This window comes from Nerophis ophidion, linkage group LG13 (genome assembly GCF_033978795.1).
Source record: "Nerophis ophidion isolate RoL-2023_Sa linkage group LG13, RoL_Noph_v1.0, whole genome shotgun sequence".
NCBI classification, from domain to species: Eukaryota; Metazoa; Chordata; class Actinopteri; order Syngnathiformes; family Syngnathidae; genus Nerophis; species Nerophis ophidion.
Genome location: NC_084623.1, coordinates 20,146,540 through 20,164,938, shown reverse-complemented (window position 1 = coordinate 20,164,938; position 18,399 = coordinate 20,146,540). Strand labels below are relative to the sequence as shown.

General features: G+C 40.4%; 1 protein-coding gene across 1 annotated transcript in view; it reads left to right on the top strand.

The window, feature by feature from the left end:
* The window catches only part of stat4 (signal transducer and activator of transcription 4), a 66,581-nt gene extending 50,217 nt beyond the window's left edge, over window positions 1–16,364 (top strand). Inside the window, exons 16-23 of the mRNA XM_061918497.1 lie at window positions 1,152–1,287; window positions 1,435–1,484; window positions 4,357–4,451; window positions 12,036–12,172; window positions 15,523–15,714; window positions 15,799–15,844; window positions 15,920–16,013; window positions 16,162–16,364. Coding sequence (XP_061774481.1) covers window positions 1,152–1,287; window positions 1,435–1,484; window positions 4,357–4,451; window positions 12,036–12,172; window positions 15,523–15,714; window positions 15,799–15,844; window positions 15,920–16,013; window positions 16,162–16,185 — 774 coding nt within the window. The 3' untranslated portion in view covers window positions 16,186–16,364. The remainder of the gene's footprint in view (window positions 1–1,151; window positions 1,288–1,434; window positions 1,485–4,356; window positions 4,452–12,035; window positions 12,173–15,522; window positions 15,715–15,798; window positions 15,845–15,919; window positions 16,014–16,161) is intronic.
* The last annotated feature ends 2,035 nt before the right edge of the window (window positions 16,365–18,399 follow it).

Sequence of the window (18,399 nt, the reverse complement as noted above, 5' to 3'; positions counted from 1 at the left end):
AGCCTATGTGAGGAGTCTTACAGTTTTCCGAATTCGGGTATCTCAGCGCGGTGCTGTATGAGGGCAATGGCAACTTCAGTGGAGTGGTTGATTCAGTAAGTGAATTGTTGGGGATCAAATGCAGCAGGGAGACTGGACATGTTGCATGACCAACCTCTTAAAGCACTTCATCGCCACTGGTGTTAGGATGATGGGTCTACTCTATGGTTACTGATGTTCCCTTTTTTAATGCTTTGATGACAGAGATGATGGTGGCTGTTTTTAGGCAGGTTGCGGCATTAGTCAAGGAGCGGTTGAAGACTTTGGTCAGGATCCCTGAAAGTTGATCAGTAGACACACTTCAGTACACTGCACTGGCGAGTACACTTCTAGACACAACCTCAGGTCTGACGGATTTCCTTTGGTCCTCTGGTCATATGGGGTCATTTAGATGCTAATCTAAAGTACTCTAAGCATGCAAAGAAACTGTTAGTTTTTGCTGCCAGTGAGTAGTCAACGCTGATGCTGGGAGTGTTGGCGCTCTTGTAGTTTGTGAGGCTCTGGATACCATGCCACAACTGCCAGAAAGTTTTACCCATTAGATGTGTGTGACAGACTCTCGCTGTCGTGCAGGTACCATGGACCACCAAATAGGGATATTGTGGAGCAGGGTTGTGACTTTGTTTATTTTTGCAAATAAACCTCAGTGCAGGTTGCTTTTCAGTTCCTCTTCTCCGCTCGCTCGTCGTCTGCCTCTGTCTCTCTTCCTCTCTCGCTCCGCGTCAGCTTCCATCTGGCTCCTTCTCGTCTCTCCGCCTCTCTCCCTGACATTCACGGCTGTCGCCCTTTTATACAGTGAGAGAGGATTACTTGATTGTGACCAGGTGCGCGATCCACGCGCCTGAACTTGACTGTGGCGTCGCCTTCTCGCCGCCATCTTGGGCTGGGCTATAGTGTGCCCTGCCTCACTGTCAGACTGCCGGCTCCGCCTCTCCACAATGTGGTTCCATAGTTTTCTTATATGTGCATTTTCCAGTTCTAATACCTCCTTATATCTGCCCTGGAGTACTTAATGCAGCATTTTACTTGTTGCGTAGATATTTTTTTGATTAGGCATATTATCAACAGGTATCTCGTTTTGATAACCGATTTTGCCTGATTTGCTTTCACAGAACTTGGCCTTCCTCGGCAATCCGCCCCGGGCCACATGGTCCCTGCTCTCAGAGGTTCTCAGCTGGCAGTTCTCCACCAATACTGGTCGGGGCCTAAACAAGGACCAGCTAACAATGTTGAAAGAAAAGCTTCTTGGTAAGATTGTGCTATATTGTGACAACGTACACGGTTGTTTCGGCATTGAAACTTAAAAAAAAAATTGAAATGAAATAACCCTTTTGAGATTTGAAAGATTAATCAGTCTGCCAGTAATTTGTATCATTTCTTAAAACCTGCCCATAGGTCTACATGCCTCAAATAACGATCAAGTTTACTGGTCTAAGTTTTGTAAGGTAAGTTTCAAAAAGTCAAACTCTTATAAAATATATGACACTTTCAGGCATCAATGAACTATAGGCAGGTATCCCAGAGAGGTAAGAAAAATAATAAAGGAATTGAGAAATTTCAACCGGGGTTCACATAGTACCCTTTTTGGGAGTTCAGGGACCATTGCCTCCTAAAGTTGAATACATTTTACCATCTTTAAGATACTTTGGAAGGCATTTCCTACAAAGAAATTCTGTAAAAATGCAAAAAAAATCACCAATGGTTTCTATTGATTAGATCAGTGATTCTCAAACTGTGAATGGTACGCCGAAAAATCACCTAATTAAATATCCAAAGGTGTGTTATCGTCCAAACTGTGTGTAATGTTACAGTGGGCAAAAACACTAAATGTACTTGTGAAATAAAACCCCTGCCTTGTATTTAATGAATACATAGGCCTACTACGCTACTGTATATAAATGTTGGTCATTATGGTGCGCCTTGGTGAAGAAAAAGTTGGAGAACCAGTGTATGAGATGCTATAGCCCCCAGGCAAACCCAATGTGCTGTTAAGACAATCACTGATAAAGACATGAAATCACTGCTCCAAATATTTTGTTGTGAATCTGTTATAAGTCCGTGCCTTATACTTTTGTGGAGATAAGTTCGCTAACAGTCTTACAGAGACTGATTTTGTCTTGTATTTACGACCATGCTAGCGGCAAAATCCTACATTCTTGACCGCTAATAGTGGTTGACCATCCAATACTAGGAATTCAATTAGTTTAACGCAAATGTCGACTCTACGTTGGGATTCTCGTGCAAACTTTTCTTTCCGCAGGAATTAATCTGTCAGGGATTGTTTTTTTTTGTCCCGTGTTATTAACTTTATTGTGCGCTTGTATTTGAACATACTACGTGTCTCACCTCGGGATGTAACGGTATGAACATTTATTATCCCGGTTATTGTGACCATCATTTTTACGGTTATCATTATCATTGCTGTATTTTAAATGTGCTTTTAAAAAAGGTACTTATACTGAAATATTTTAACCAAGTTTTATTGAATAAAAACCCCACAATTATTTGCCGAGGAATTATTATTATATCGTTTCATGTACCTCAAGTAGAAATTGAATTTGCATATAAAAGCGACACAAGCGTTATAAACAAAGTAATATGGTAGAAAAAAAAATAAGATAAGTAAATGAAATAAATGTGAAAATTGTGCAAGATAGCACTTTCTGGACATAAAAGATTAAAAAAAAACAAACAACTGTAATAATTTTGCAAGGTGGCACCTGATGGCCATGAGACCTAACTGGACTTTTTGTCCATACAGATAAACATAGTGTTAATGTATGATTTGTAGTCTTACACATAGGACTGCACAATTCTGGCCAAAATAATAATTAATATGTTATTTTTATCAATATTGAGATCATGACTATTGATTATTTTAGGTGAAGCAGAGTTGGGAGGGGCTGTGAATGCCATGGTATCATGTAATTTTCGATGTATATGAAAAGGTTAGAGATAAATATTATCCATATATTTATAGACAAGTATTTGTTTTTGTTCATTAATAGTATTTTAACTTATTACATGATGCCTTTATCTATATCTTTACAGTTTGATAGAGAGAGATTTATGTAGATGCTGTATCGGGACGGATCAATTAAGAGTTTGAGCAAAAAAAAGTCATACAGGAATTAACTATGCACAGTGAAACATTAACTAAATGCTACTTCACATGAATGTTTTTTAAAGTAATACCTTTGTGACATGAAAAAACCCACAAGTAATGTAAAAAACATGGTGTTTACTTTTTGATATCAATATAAATATATGAACTCAAAGCAGTTTGGCTAATGAAGATAACGTTTAATAAACAAAATTTGATCGTCAACAACACCAAGGGGCTCAGTACAACAGTTTGGCCAACAAAAATAAACAGGAGCGAGACCTCTCACATCGAATACACAATCTTCACACACTGCGTTCAATTCGTTGAGATGAAAAAACATTTAGCTACTATTGATGTTATTTGTACACTGATAAAGTTTGCAGTTAAAAAAAGTACGAGTGAGCATCCCTGTATAACGTTCCCGACACATCCCCTGCTGCATGCGTCTGTCTCCAATATTGTCCACACCTGTCACCATCTAACAGCAGTGCACTCTTGAATAAATGTAGAAACTCCACGGAAATGAAGCAATGGAAATTGAAGTTGAACAAAGCGCTCTACTCTGTTTACCCCAAGGGGGATCTCAGTAGCAAAGTCCGTGTAGTTGTGTTCCGCCATGTTTTTTCAAGCCAAACGACACTAGTACGCATGCACCAGCGCTGCTGTGACTCTTTTTCCAGGAAGTAAGCAGTGTTGCCTAAAATGCATTAATATATAACATTTTTCGGTAATTGAAAATTTAAACGGTACTACTAACTGTCTTTAATTTTATCATTATCATTATCATCCGTCGATTTATCATTATACCATTTACCGTTACATCCCTAGACTCACCCCTCGAAACAGAGATATTGCAAAGTTTGCATTTGTCCGTTTGAGTTGGCTGCTCAAGTTTGTAATAATGCCACATTTCCATCATGTTTGCTTTGTAGTGCATTCTTGAGTCTTCCATTGGTGCAATGGTTTTCCATTACAATGGTATCGGAGATTTAGTTAGAAATGCGCTCTTGTACCAATACCTCCAAAAACTGCCGCATCGGAACATTCCTACCACTACGGTTTGAGAATCACTGAGCCAGAAGAATAGCGGCATTCCGCTAAATAGCGGGCGTCTGGGATGCCTGCATAGGCCAATGTGGGAGTGTAATGTTTGATACAACGAGCATATATTTGATACAGTCTATGTAACATATGCTTTTGTCTTTTTCAAGGAGAGCATTGCAGGAAAATCTTTTAGTTTCTGGATATGGCTGGATTCGATCCTGGAGCTGATCAAGAAGTACCTGCTGCCAGTGTGGAATGAAAAGTAAAAGCTTGATATTTTTTTAATCTATTTCGTATCTACAGTTAACTCAACTGTGCCAGAACATTTCTGTTATACAAGTACTATGAAGTCCAACAGATTGTAAGACTCTTCCCATCAACTGAAAGATGAAATGTCAATGGGTGGCACTGGAAACTTGGACTGAACTCCAGTATGCAGACACTTTAGTGAAGGAAAAGGACAATTTACTTGGAGTCAGAGTTGGCGTATAGGGGCAGAGGGAACCCTCGATAGACACTGCAGGGCAGGCTGAGCACCGAGCAAGGCAAGACTCTGGCAGGGAAACAGGTGAATCACATGGAAAAATGTGCTCAGAAGCAGGAGGTCTAAACAATGACAAAAGACATAATATTACTTTAAAAATGATATATTTGAAAAGTTGACAACAATCTAATGGATCCACTTCTGAGAATGCCTCAAAGAAAGACTGTAACGATGAGTCCACATCAGGGCGGATACTTTAGGAAGCTGTAATGGAGAAATTAAAGACAGACGGGGGAGGAGGGATTCATTGAACCTGACTATGATTCAACAAAAGTGGAAAACATCTTCTATCCATTAATTTTCCAAAAAAGTTAAAGTACCAATGATTGTCACACACACACTAAGCGTGGTGAAATTTGTCCTCTGCATTTGACCCATCGCCTTGCTCACCCCCTGGGAGGTGAGGGGAGCAGTGGGCAGCAGCGGTGCCGCGCCCGGGAATCATTTTTGGTGATTTAACCCCCAATTCCAACCCTTAATGCTGAGTGCCAAGCAGGGAGGTAATGGGTCCCATTTTTATAGTCTTTGGTATGACTCAGCCAGGGTTTGAACTCACAACCTACTGATCTCAGGGCGGACACTCTACCCACTAGGCCACTGAGTAGGTATACCAGCTTGTCCCTTTTGGGGTCATGGGGGGTGCTGGAGTCTATCTTCTAAATCTGTTGTATTTTTAATTTTATCAATTTGCACATTTTTAAAGAAATCGTATTCTCTCTAGAATGTTGAGGCGAACAATGAGCTAAATCCACTTTGGAATAAGAATGTAATGTAACTGTTGTGGAGAGTTATAAAGGACTGTATGGTTCTATAAAGGTAGTCTCATTCGCCCCCGGGGCGTCGGTCAGGACACAATGGACAGGACAGTTCGTTTGGTGTATGGCAGTTTACTTGTTTAGTAGGCAGGTTGACAGGCATGGCAGGTTACAATGGATTGGCTGAATGGTACAACACTGTTAAGTATTGGTGGTTTTGCAGTAAACAGATAAGAACATCATAACCAATTAGTATAGAATACCATAGCCTACATAGTAATAGTACATATCACCTTAGTGCAATAATATATCATGGATACAAAATATAGCATATACCGGTAATAATTGGCATTTAGTACACATTAGCTTCCCTCTTCAACCTGCCCCAAGTGGAGGAGTTCAAGTACCTAGGAGTCTTGTTCACGAGTGTGGGAAGAGTGGATCATGAGATCGACAGGCGGATCGGTGCGGCGTCTTCAGTAATGCGGACGTTGTACCGATCCGTTGTGGTGAAGAAGGAGCTGAGCCGGAAGGCAAAGCTCTCAATTTACCCGTCGATCTACGTTCCCATCCTCACCTATGTTCATGAGCTTTGGGTCATGCCCGAAAGGATAAGATCACGGGTACAAGCGGCCGAAATGAGTTTCCTCCGCCGTGTGGCGGGGCTCTCCCTTAGAGATAGGGTGAGAAGCTCTGTCATCCGGGAGGAACTCAGAGTAAAGCCGCTGCTCCTCCACACCGAGAGGAGCCAGATGAGGCGGTTCGGGGATCTGGTCAGGATGCCACCCGAACGCCTCCCGAGGGAGGTGTTTAGGGCACGTCCAACCGGTAGGAGGCCACGGGGAAGACCCAGGACACGTTGGGAAGACTACGTCTCCCGGCTGGCCTGGGAACGCCTCGGGATCCCCCGGGAAGAGCTAGACGAAGTGGCTAGGGAGAGGGAAGTCTGGGCTTCCCTGCTTAGGCTGCTGCCCCCGCGACCCGACCTCGGATAAGCGGAAAAAGATGGATGGATGGATGGATAGCTTCACCAGCAAACAGTAGGCCCTGCCATATACACTACAGGGTAGCATCAAACCAAACACTCAAATAACATCATCCCAACATTTAACTGAACTTAAATGTCTTAACTAGACCACAAGGTGTTACTGTACGCTACAGAAGGCACGTAAACGTGGTGCTTGTGACCTGCCGTGCAGAATAAGGTGCTCGCTTACATGTTCAAAGGCACAAAATGTCCAAAATGCTCTCTTTGAAGAGATAAAGGACTGGTACATGAAATACATTGTCTAAATGCTGTAAACAAGGCACGCTTCGCGCCAAACAACTATATAACGAACTTACGTTCGTCAGTGACGCACCAGACACCGCAGTGCTAAACAATCTTACAAGTTGTAGATATATATACAGGCAGCAAAGGTAAATGACTGGCATTCACCGCTCTGTGCTCTGTTTGGGTTAGAATGAATAAGCGCGCCCCACAATGCCTTGCGCTCTTAAGGTGGACTGCTCATAATAGTCTCTTAAGGTAGCACAGAGTTTGGGAACCTTTCTAACAGTAACAAAATGTGGAACAAGTGACGATTTATGAATACTTTCCGGATGTAACAGTAATTTTAACGGTGCCATGATGAGGAGTCCTGAAAAAAATTATCCTGATGAGAGATCATTACTTCTGTTCCCTCGTCTTTCATTCCCGTATTGCAGCTAATTGATGTAGAATCATTGCTTTTACCCCATCGTTCACCATCGCCACTGACTGGGATGGCAACTCCTCGGAGGATTTGCTTCAATGTATAACCATCCATCCATCCATTTTCTACCGCTTGTCCTTTTCGGAGTCGCGAGGGGTGCTGGAGCCTATCTCAGCTGGATTCGGGCGGAAGGCGGTGTACACCCTGGACAAGTCGCTATCTCATCGCAGGGCCGACACAGATAGACAACATTCACACACTAGAGCCAATTTTAGTCCTTCACCAGATTATTGTCAACTTTCCAGTATGAAATCGACTTGCTATGTAAATTAATTATTGTTTTTTTTCCCCACATTAAAATGTCTGCAATTTGAGGTTCAGTCCACAATGCCAGTACCATCCCTTACAGTTATGTTCGCTACAAATACCCAAGCAGACACGCACTAGTACCATACATTATCAAAATTAGAGGGGTGTAATGATTCGTTTTAACAACGATTCAATTCAAGTTGTGGTTACCGATATGATCAGGGACAAAATATATATATTTTTTGAACAACATCAAACGATTTAGTGAGTTAAAACTGGTTTTGTTACGCTTGAGTCGCGTTTTACTGCAAGGATTGTTCTACCAAGATGCAGCAGCAACTCCGGAGACAAGGTGAAGGTAGGACAATGATTTATTCTCATAAATCATTGAAAAATACAAAAATACAAACAAGCGTGTCGATAGCACGGGGAGCTAAGGCGAAACTCAGCACAGGAATCAAAAGATCAACAGGAATAGGCACCAGAAGCAAGATATACACAAACGGAACTTTTTGCTTACAGTAAACAAGACAGCCAGACCGAATGTGGCGAAAGGCAGGAATAAATAGCTCTCTTATTAGTGCCCGGGAGCAGGTGAGCGTTCCGAACACTAATCAGAGGCAGGTGAAAACAATCAGCACCCGTGACAACCAAGAATCACAAATCCAGCGGTGCTGAAACAGAACTAAGGGAGACTTATACTAAAACAAAACATAATCCGGGCAACAGATCATCACAGGTTCAGCAACTTTTTAGCAAACTTTTAGCAAACTTCAAAGTCAGATATTATAAATTTGCTTGTTTGTTTAACAAGGGCAGCCGTTCCACCTCCCCAAGTCCTGCCGCTAAAGTGAAAGTTCCTCAATCATAATTTCCAGAGACTGAACATAGCATAATCGGAAGAGTTAGCTTTCCTTTGCTAACCATGCACCGCAGTCTATGGTCAGCTCCTCCCCGTCTGCCGCGCTTTCGTTTCTCTTTGCCCTGTGCGTCTGGTTAGCATAGCATGCTTGCTCAGAGAAAGACTTCAGCTTAGCTGGGTCAAAAAGTCTGAAATTGCTGCACTCGCTCAGCTTTATTAAGATCGTGCGATCATTAAAAAAAACTTTTTCAGAGTATGTCCTTCGGATTCTGCGCAAGAAGGTGAGGAAAAGACGTAAAAGTTGACTCGGAAATCTTCATGACGTCGTCCTGGATCGCTTCACATAATGTTTACTTAGTTTAATAATTTTTTAAAAGTGCTAAAAAAAACTTTTCATAAACTCCGCTGTTCTTAAATCCAATGTTTTCTTTTTCTTTTACTATCGATAAAAATTGATTAAATAACTTTTAAAGTCCTACTGAAAAGAGATTTTCTTATTTAAACGGGAATAGCAGGTCCATTCTATGTGTCTTACTTGATCATTTCGCGATATTGCCATATTTTTGCTGAAAGGATTTAGTAGGGAACATCGACGATAAAGTTCGCAACTTTTGGTCGCTATTAAAAAAGTGCTGCCTGTACCGGAAGTATGTGCGCGTGACGTCACGAGTTGCAGGGCTCCACACATATTCACATTGTTTTTAATGGGAGCCACCAGCAGTAAGAGCAATTCGGACCGAGAAAGCGACAATTTCCCCATTAATTTGAGCGAAGATGAAAGATTTGTGAATTAAGATGTTGATAGTGAAGGACTAAAAAAAAAAAAAAGCGACGGCTTCGGGCGGCGGCAGTGTGAGCGTTTCAGATGTAATTAGACACATTTACTGGGATAATTCTGGAAGATCCCTTATCTGCTTGTTTTAATAGTGTTTTAGTGAGATTGTAAAGAGATACCTCGAGGTCGGATGGCTGCAGTGAACATGCAGTGTCTCAGAGATAAGCCGAGGAGCAAAGCTCATAGCTGCCCTTTTTGACAGCTGCTGCAGGACGACGAGTAATCCAATGATGTCTCCGGTAAGATATATATATCACAATTTTCCCATCCAAAAACATGCTGGTTGACGTAGAGAAAACATGTTCGCTTGACCGCTCTGCTTCACAACAAACAAAGAAACACCGGCTATGTCTCGGTGCTAAAGACACCTGCAATTCATCGCTTTCCACCAACAGCATTGTTCTTCATAGTCTCCGTTATTAAATGAACACATTGCAAAAATTCAGCAACACAAATGTCCAAAATACTGTGTAATTATGCGATTAAAGCAGACAACTTTTAGCCACTAGTGGTGCAGCGTGAATTGATCAAACAAGTTGAAAAACTTATTGGGGTGTTACCATTTAGTGGTCAATTGTACGGAATATGTAGTGAGCTGTGCAATCTACTAATAAAAGTATCAATCAATCAATCAATCAATCAAAACGCTAATATTTCCAGACAGTCCGTGACGTCACGCGTACACGTCATCATTCTGCGACGTTTTCAACAAGAAACTCGCGGGAAATTTAAAATTGCAATTTGGTAAACTAAAAAGGCTGTATTGGCATGTGTTGCAATGTTAATATTTCATCATTGATATATAAACTATCAGACTGCGTGGTGGGTAGTAGTGGGTTTCAGTAGGCCTTTAAATCATGGTAAATGGTAAATGGCTTATACTTGTATAGCGCTTTTCTACCTTCAAGGTACTCAAAGCGCTTTGACACTATTTCCACATTCACCCATTCACACACATTCACACACTGATTGCGGGAGCTGCCATGCAAGGCCCTAACCATGAACCATCAGGAGCAAGGGTGAAGTGTCTTGCTCAAGGACACAACAGACGTGACGAGGTTGGTAGAAGGTGGGGATTGAACCCTCAGGTTGCTGGCACGGCCACTCTCCCAACCGCGCCACGCCGTCCCCAATGTTCGATTGATACATATTTTCTGGAAGGCGAACTAGCCGGGCACAGGTCGATTTTAGAAATATAAATCGATCTTTCGATCAATCAATACACCACTACTAAATAACCTTCACTATTGCACGTCATCACTAATCACATCGTAAAAGGGCCTAAACACAAAAAGCTAAAGCCTTGTAATGATACCCTTGCCTGGGAAGTGAGAGTACAAGGAAACCTAAGGTTTGAATTCCAAATTGTTACTCTATGACAGGGGTCACCAACACGGTGCCCGTGGGCACCAGGTAGCCCGTAAGGACCAGATGAGTAGCCCGCTTGCCTGTTCTAAAAATAGCTCAAATAGCAGCACTTACCAGTGAGCTGCCTCTATTTTTTATTTCATTACTAGCAAGTTGGCCTCGCTTTGCTCGACATTTTTAATTCTAAGACAAAACTCAAATAGAATTTGAAAATCTAAGAAAACCTTCTAAAGACTTCACTTGTTTAAATAAATTCATTAATTTTTTACTTTGCTTCTTATAACTTTCAGAAATACAATTTTAGAGAAAAATACAACCTTAAAAATGATTTTAGGATTTTAAACACATATACATTTTTACCTTTTAAATTCCTTCCTCTTCTTTCCTGACAATTTAAATCAATGTTCAAGTATTTTTTTTTTATTGTAAAGAATAATAAATGCATTTTAATTAAATTTTTCATTTTAGCTTCTGTTTTTTCGACGAAGAATATTTGTGAAATATTATGATTATGAGTAAAATTCAAAAAAATTATTCTGGCAAATCTAGAAAATCTGTAGAATCAAATTTAAATCTTATTTCAAAAGTGGATTTTAACCTATTTAAAACATAACATCAAAATTCTAAAATTAATCTTAATCAAGAAAAATTACTAATGATGTTCCATAAATTTTATTTTTAATTTCTTCAAAATGATTTGAATTAGCTAGTTTTTGGTTGAATTTTGAATTTTAAAGAGTTGAAATTGAAAATAAACTGTTTTAAAATTTAATTTTCATTTTTTTCATGTTTTCTCCTCTTTTAAACCGTTCAATTAAGTGTTTTTTTTCATCATTTATTTTCTACAAAAAACATTCCGTAAAAGAAAAAAAAATGTACGACCGAATGACGGACAGAAACACCCATTTTATTTATATATATATATATATATATATATATATATATATATATATATATATATATATATATATATACACGCACCTGGGGATAGGTTGATTGGCAACACTAAATTGGCCCTAGTGTGTGAATGTGAGTGTGAATGTTGTCCGTCTATCTGTGTTGGCCCTGCGATGAGGTGGCGACTTGTCCAGGGTGTACCCCGCCTTCCGCCCGATTGTAGCTGAGATAGGCGTCAGCGCCCCCCGCGACCCCGAAAGGGAATACGCGGTAGAAAATGGAAAAATGGATGGATATATATATATATATATATATATATATATATATATATGTATATAGTTTTTTTTTAAATTAAAGGTAAATTGAGCAAATTGGCTATTTCTGGCCATTTATTTAAGTGTGTATCAAACTGGTAGCCCTTCGCATTAATCAGTACCCAAGAAGTAGCTATTGGTTTCAAAAAGGTTGGTGACTCCTGCTCTATGAGCTGTTTTTGTTTTACAAGTTTTACAAGTCCACTGTACGACTATAAAAGGGAAACCTAAATGTAAAACTTGTTTTCTTATACCTCTGTCCATTCAGCTACATCATGGGTTTTGTGAGCAAAGAGATGGAGCGGTTTCTGTTGAAGGAGAAAGAGTCAGGCACTTTCCTCCTGCGCTTCAGTGAGAGCCATCTTGGAGGAATCACCTTTACCTGGGTGCAACACAGTGATAATGGTTCGAACACCACACACTAACACACACTTAACCCTGATCACGATGATTGCTACAAAACCAAATTTCCTAACTGGTGGTATATGTTTTTGTCCTGAAAATGAGAAATCAAACCATGGTGGCTTGTAAAACAATCTTACCTTCTCCAAAACTTGCGCCAAACGAGATATTCGGAATTTGAGACTTTTTTCCTTAGTTATGTCAGCGGGTATCTCCATATATGATAGAGGTTCACCCAAATTAGCCATTTTCTTATCCAGTTGTAGTCTAAAATTGTAGTCAATAAGTTTGTTATTTTTGTCTGGGGCAAAATGGCTCGCACATGCATGCTAAAATACGCCGCTGTTGCCATTTCTAAAAAAAAAAGTAGCGGTAAAACTCGGTTTGTAGAGTGGCCGTGCCAGCAACTTGAGGGTTCCAGGTTCGATCCCCGCTTCCGACATCCTTGTTACTGACATTGTGACCTTGGGCAAGACACTTTACCCACCTGCTCCCAGTGCCACCCACACTGGTTTAAATGTAACTTAGATATTGGGTTGCACTATGTAAAAGCGCTTTGAGTCACGAGAGAAAAGCGCTATATAAATACAATTCACTTCACAAAATTCACTTACTACATCTGTCAGTATTATAGATGTCCGATAATGGCTTTTTTGCCGATATTCCGATATTGTCCAACTCTTAATTACCGATACATATATCAACCGATAGTCGTGGAATTAACACATTATTATGCCTAATTTTGTTGTGATGCCCCGCTGGATGCATTAAACCATGTAACAAGGTTTTCCAAAATGAATCAACTCAAGTTATGGAAAAAAATGCCAAGATGGCACTGCCATATTTACTATTGAAGTCAAAAAGTGCATTATTTTTTTAACATGCCTCTAAAACAGCAGCTTGGAATTTGGAGGAGGTTGAGGTGGGTGGGGTATTGAGGCAGGGGGTAGGGGGTAGTGGGGTGTGTATATTAAAGTGTCCTGGAAGAGTTAGTGCTGCAAGGGGTTCTGGGTTTTTGTTCTGTTGTGTTTATGTTGTGTTACTGTGCGGATGTTCTCCCGAAATGTGTTTGTCATTCTTGTTTGGTGTGGGTTCACAGTGTGGCGCGTATTTGTAACAGTGTTAAAGTTGTTTATACGGCCACCCTCAGTGTGACCTGTATGGCTGTTGACCAAGTACGCTTGCCTTCGCAAGTGTGTGTGAAAAGCCGTAGATATAATGTGACCGGGCCGGCACGCAAAGGCATTGCCTTCAGGTTTATTTGTGCTCTGTACTTCTTCCCATGTCTGTGTACACAGGGGCGTTTTACAAAGTCATGAATTTTACTTTTTGAAACCGATAATTTCCCATAATACATTTTAAAGCATTTCTTCTTCATCCATCCATCTTACTGTCCCATTATTTAAACCGTCCACCATGGGTGCTCGAGCTTTCAGCCGCTCTGCCCCACATCTTTGGAACTCTCTATCACCAGACCTTCGTAACTTACACTCAATATCCCTCTTCAAATCAAGACTCAAAACACACCTATTCCTGACTCCTTACTCACTGTAATCATCTTATCTTATCTATCTTTGTTGTTGTTTTCGTTTTTATCCAATTTGATTTTATTGTTTTGATTTTGTACGGTGTCCTTGAGTGCCCAGAAAGGTGCCTTATAAGCAAAATGTATTATTATTATTATTATTATTTATCGGCCGATAATATCGGCAGTCCGATATTATCGGACATCTCTTGTCAGTATACTCGATAGAGAAAGCAATTAAAACTACAACATGGCTAACAGGGTGGAGACGCCCATAAAACGGCACACTCTAAGGGCATGTCTACAATAAGTTGGATAAGCCCCTAAACAAATAATTATTTAGCCTAAGCCTCGTTTCAGCCACACTAACCCATGGTTTAAGGTCCCACTCCTCGGACAATTTTCTACACAGATAAGTGCGCCCTCTACTTCTTGAATCTCCGGCTCTCAGCTTAGACTCAATGATTGTTTACAAACTGACTTTGGAGAGGAAGTGACGCCAGAAAGACCACGCCCCACACAGGAAGTGACATCAGAAAGAACGCGCCACAGCCAGCTTCATAACAACCCATTCGGTAACTTGGCGGCAACCACTAGAAAAACAGAGGCGAGTCATCCAGACATGCCCGTGTTTCTCCTTCTTCTACATGTACAGGCGCTTTTGGAAATCACACATCAATCCCTTAAGACAGGCCTGGGCAATTATTTAATATGACAGCGGAGATCGCGGACTGTTGAAAGACTGAAGCTCTACATAAAACAAGAGTGGGAAAGAATTCCACTTTCAAAGCTTCCACAATTTCCTCAGTTCCCAAACGTTTATTGAGTGTTGTTAAAAAAAATGTGATGTAACACAGTGGTGAACATACCCTTTCCCAACTACTTTAACACGAGTTGCAGCCTTTAAATTCTAAGTTGATTATTATTTGCAAAAAAAAAAAAAGTTTATGAGTTTGAACATGAAATATCTTGTCTTTGTAGTGCATTCAATTGAATATGGGTTGAAAAAGGATTTGCAAATCATTGTATTCCATTTATATTTACATCTAACACAATTTCCCAACTCACATGGTTCGTAGTAGACCACTGGGAAGTGTTTTAAATATAGAAAAATAATTAAGCCCAAACATGACTAAGCTCTGTACAGTCATGATTTTGTCTCACAGTGACTCTCAGTAAAGCCATTAATAAGTTGGTTATTAACATACTTGCCAACCTTGAGACCTCCGAATTCGGGAAATGTGGGCGGGGTTGAGGTGGGCGGGGTTTGGTGGTAATTGGGGTGTATATTGTAGCGTCCCGGAAGAGTTAGTGCTGCAAGGGTTTCTGTTTATTTGTTCTGTTGTTTATGTTGTTTTACGGTGCGGATGTTCTCCCAAAATGTGTGTGTCATTCTTGTTTAATGTAGGTTCACAGTGTGGCGCATATTTGTAACAGTGTTAAAGTTGTTTATACGGCCACCTTCAGTGTGACCTGTATGGCTGTTGATCAAGTAATCAAGTATGCTTCGCATTCACTTATTTGTGTGTGTGCTGCATATATTATGTGATTGGGTTGACACGCTGTTTGTATGGAGGAAAACGATAGAGAGACGACAGGTTGTAGAGGACGCTGCAGGCATTGCCTTTAAGGCACACCCCCAATATTGCTGTCCGGGTGGAAATCGGGAGAAATTCGTGAGAATGGTTGCCCCGGGAGATTTTCGGAAAGAGCACTGAAATTCGGTAGTCTACCAGAAAAATCGGGAGGGTTTGCAAGTATACTTATTAATCAAAATACTGCCCCTAGGTGTTAAACCTGGTGTAATGGTGACTTTTTGCACCAACAGGAGAAGTGAATTTCAATTCTGTGGAGCCGTACACAAAAAGCCGTCTGAATGCACTCCCATTTCCTGACATCATAAGGGACTACAAAGTGATCTCAGCAGGGGTTGTCCCCAAGAACCCCCTCAAGTTCCTCTATCCTGACATTCCCAAAGACCAGGCCTTTGGACAACATTACAACCGTCTCCCCAATGAAGGCATAAGATCCAGTCATTATTTTAATCCTTGTGCTATCCGTACTATCATTCTTATTATTCTTTACGTTTTTATGAATTTTTCAGTGCATCCCTACATACCGTCCACTTTGATTCCCATCTCTGAAATGCGGTGAGTCCATGGCACATTTTTAAAATTTGTTTTATCAATTTGTTTAATCAATCTGTCTTTGCAAACCCTGCTCAGTGCCCCATCACCTACTTGCGAGTCACCTGACCCTCCAATGACCCCAGGAGAGTTTGATATGCTCAACAAGACTTTGCCCTTCGATATGGATGATGTAAGTTTGTAGGCATTTTCCTTCCAATCACAAACATCGCTTCCACTCATATACACGTAATTTTATAGTTTGCACTTGTTGTTTAGCGTGTGTTATTTGGATCAGTCCCTTATGCGATTTATAGACTCTTCTATTTTCTTTTTTTCAGATTACGTCTCCATATTCTGCGTAAAGACCCACCCAAACACACACTCGCACACTGTCAATCACGTAACATCCAAAAGGCAGTACATTGATTACGTCTGCTTATTTCTACTCATATCGGACTTGTTGAGGTGTATAACTGTTAACCTGCACTCCAGTGGAACCTGGTATGCATATCCGAAGTGAAATAAACTGAAATTTAGCACACTTGCTTGTGGTCTATATAATATGTTTTTACTATTTAGCTCACAATTGAGACATATTCTTTAAAGGCCTACTGAAACCCACTACTACCGACCACGCAGTCTGATAGTTTATATATCAATGATGAAATATTTACATTGCAACACATGCCAATACGGCCGGTTTAGTTTACTAAAATACAATTTTAAATTCCCCGCGGAGTTTCTTGTTGAAAACGTCGCGGAATGATGACGCGTATGATGTCGTGTGTTTGTGACGTTATTGGTTGGAGGGGACATACTAGCTCAGCACCACTTATGGCTAAAAGTCGTCTCTTTTCATCGCATAATTACACAGTAATTTGGACATCTGTGTAGCTCAATCTTTTGTAATTTGTCCAATTAATAATGGAGACTATAAAGAACAATGCTGTTGGTGGAAAGCGGTGAATTGCAGCAGCTTTTAGCAACCGAAACACAGCCGGTGTTTCTTTGTTTGTTGTGAAGCTTTAACACAGAGCGGTCAAGCGAACATGTTTCTCTACCACATGTCAACCAATTGTGATATAAAGTCGGCTCTTACTGGAGACTTCAGCGGATTGTGCGACGTCCTCCTGCAGCTGTCAAAAAGGCAGCTGTGATCTTGGCTCCTCCATTGGCTTCTCTCAGAGACACTGGCGTTCACCGCAGCCCTCCGACTTTCAGGTATGGCTTTATAATCTCACTAAAACACTATTAACACAATAAGCAGATAAGGTAAATATAAATGTCGCTCCCACTGCAAGCCACCTGGAGCCGTCGCCTTTTCTTTCTTTTTTTTTTTAGTGCTTCACCCTAACTTACCTCATTCACAAAACTTTCATTCTTGCTCAAATTAATGGGGAAATCGTCGCTTTAGCGGTTCAAATTTCTCCTGCTGCTGGTGGCTATGATTATAAACAATGTGCAGATGTGAGGAGCCCTACAACCCGTGACGTCACGCGCACCTCGTCTGCTACTTCCGGTACAGGTAAGGCTTTTTTATTAGCGACCAAAAGTTGCGAACTTTATTGTCGATACTTTATTCTCTACTTTCAGCAAAAATATGGCAATATCACAAAATGATCAAGTATGACACATAGAATGGACCCGCTATCCCCGTTTAAATAAGAACATTTCATTTCATCCATCCATCCATTTTCTACCGCTTATTCCCTTTTCGGGGTCGCGGGGGGCGCTGGCGCCTATCTCAGCTACAATCGGGCGGAAGGCGGGGTACACCCTGGACAAGTCGCCACCTCATCGCAGGGCCCATTTAATTTCAGTGGGCCTTTAAAACAGATCCAAAGCGAGCGTGTCAACTGGCTGCTGCAGCGACTAATATGACAGTGGTTGCATGGTTTACGGCGTAAACAATGTTCATATGTGACACAATCATTCAGCACAGCAAAATGATGAAAGACTCATACAAATACAAATACGTCTAGTCATGCACACTATAAATATTTTAAACTTGGTGAGATATTGAGATTTAAGATTTAGACTAACATTTAACACCTAGTTTTAGATTTAACATTTAGCGCTCACATTCAGATTTAAGATTTAAATTTAGATTTAACATTTAGGTTTAGATTTTATAATTATATTTCAAATGTATATTTACGTTTGTATATATAATATTTAGGTTTAGATTTACATTTAGCACTCACACATCGATTTAGATTCAAGTTTTACATTGAGATTTAAGTTTTGGATTCAACATTTAGGTCTAGATTTAAAGCAGCAAAAAGTAACTTTTCAAAAAATATTTTCATTACTTACAACTAGTTGAATGACGCCTTTGTCATGGCCAGACAGGGTCTGTGTCATTCTCACTGGCGCTTAGCAACTTTTAAGGAGAGTGGTAGGAACCCTGCCGCACAAAAAACTAAACATGTACTGACTTGCTTTATGGCATGCGTTACTCCCCCTTTCTCCTTCTGTTAAAGGGGAACATTATCACAATTTCTGAAGGGTTGAAACCAATAAAAATAAGTTCCCAGTGGCTTATTTAGTTTTTTGAAGTTTTTGTCAAAATTTCA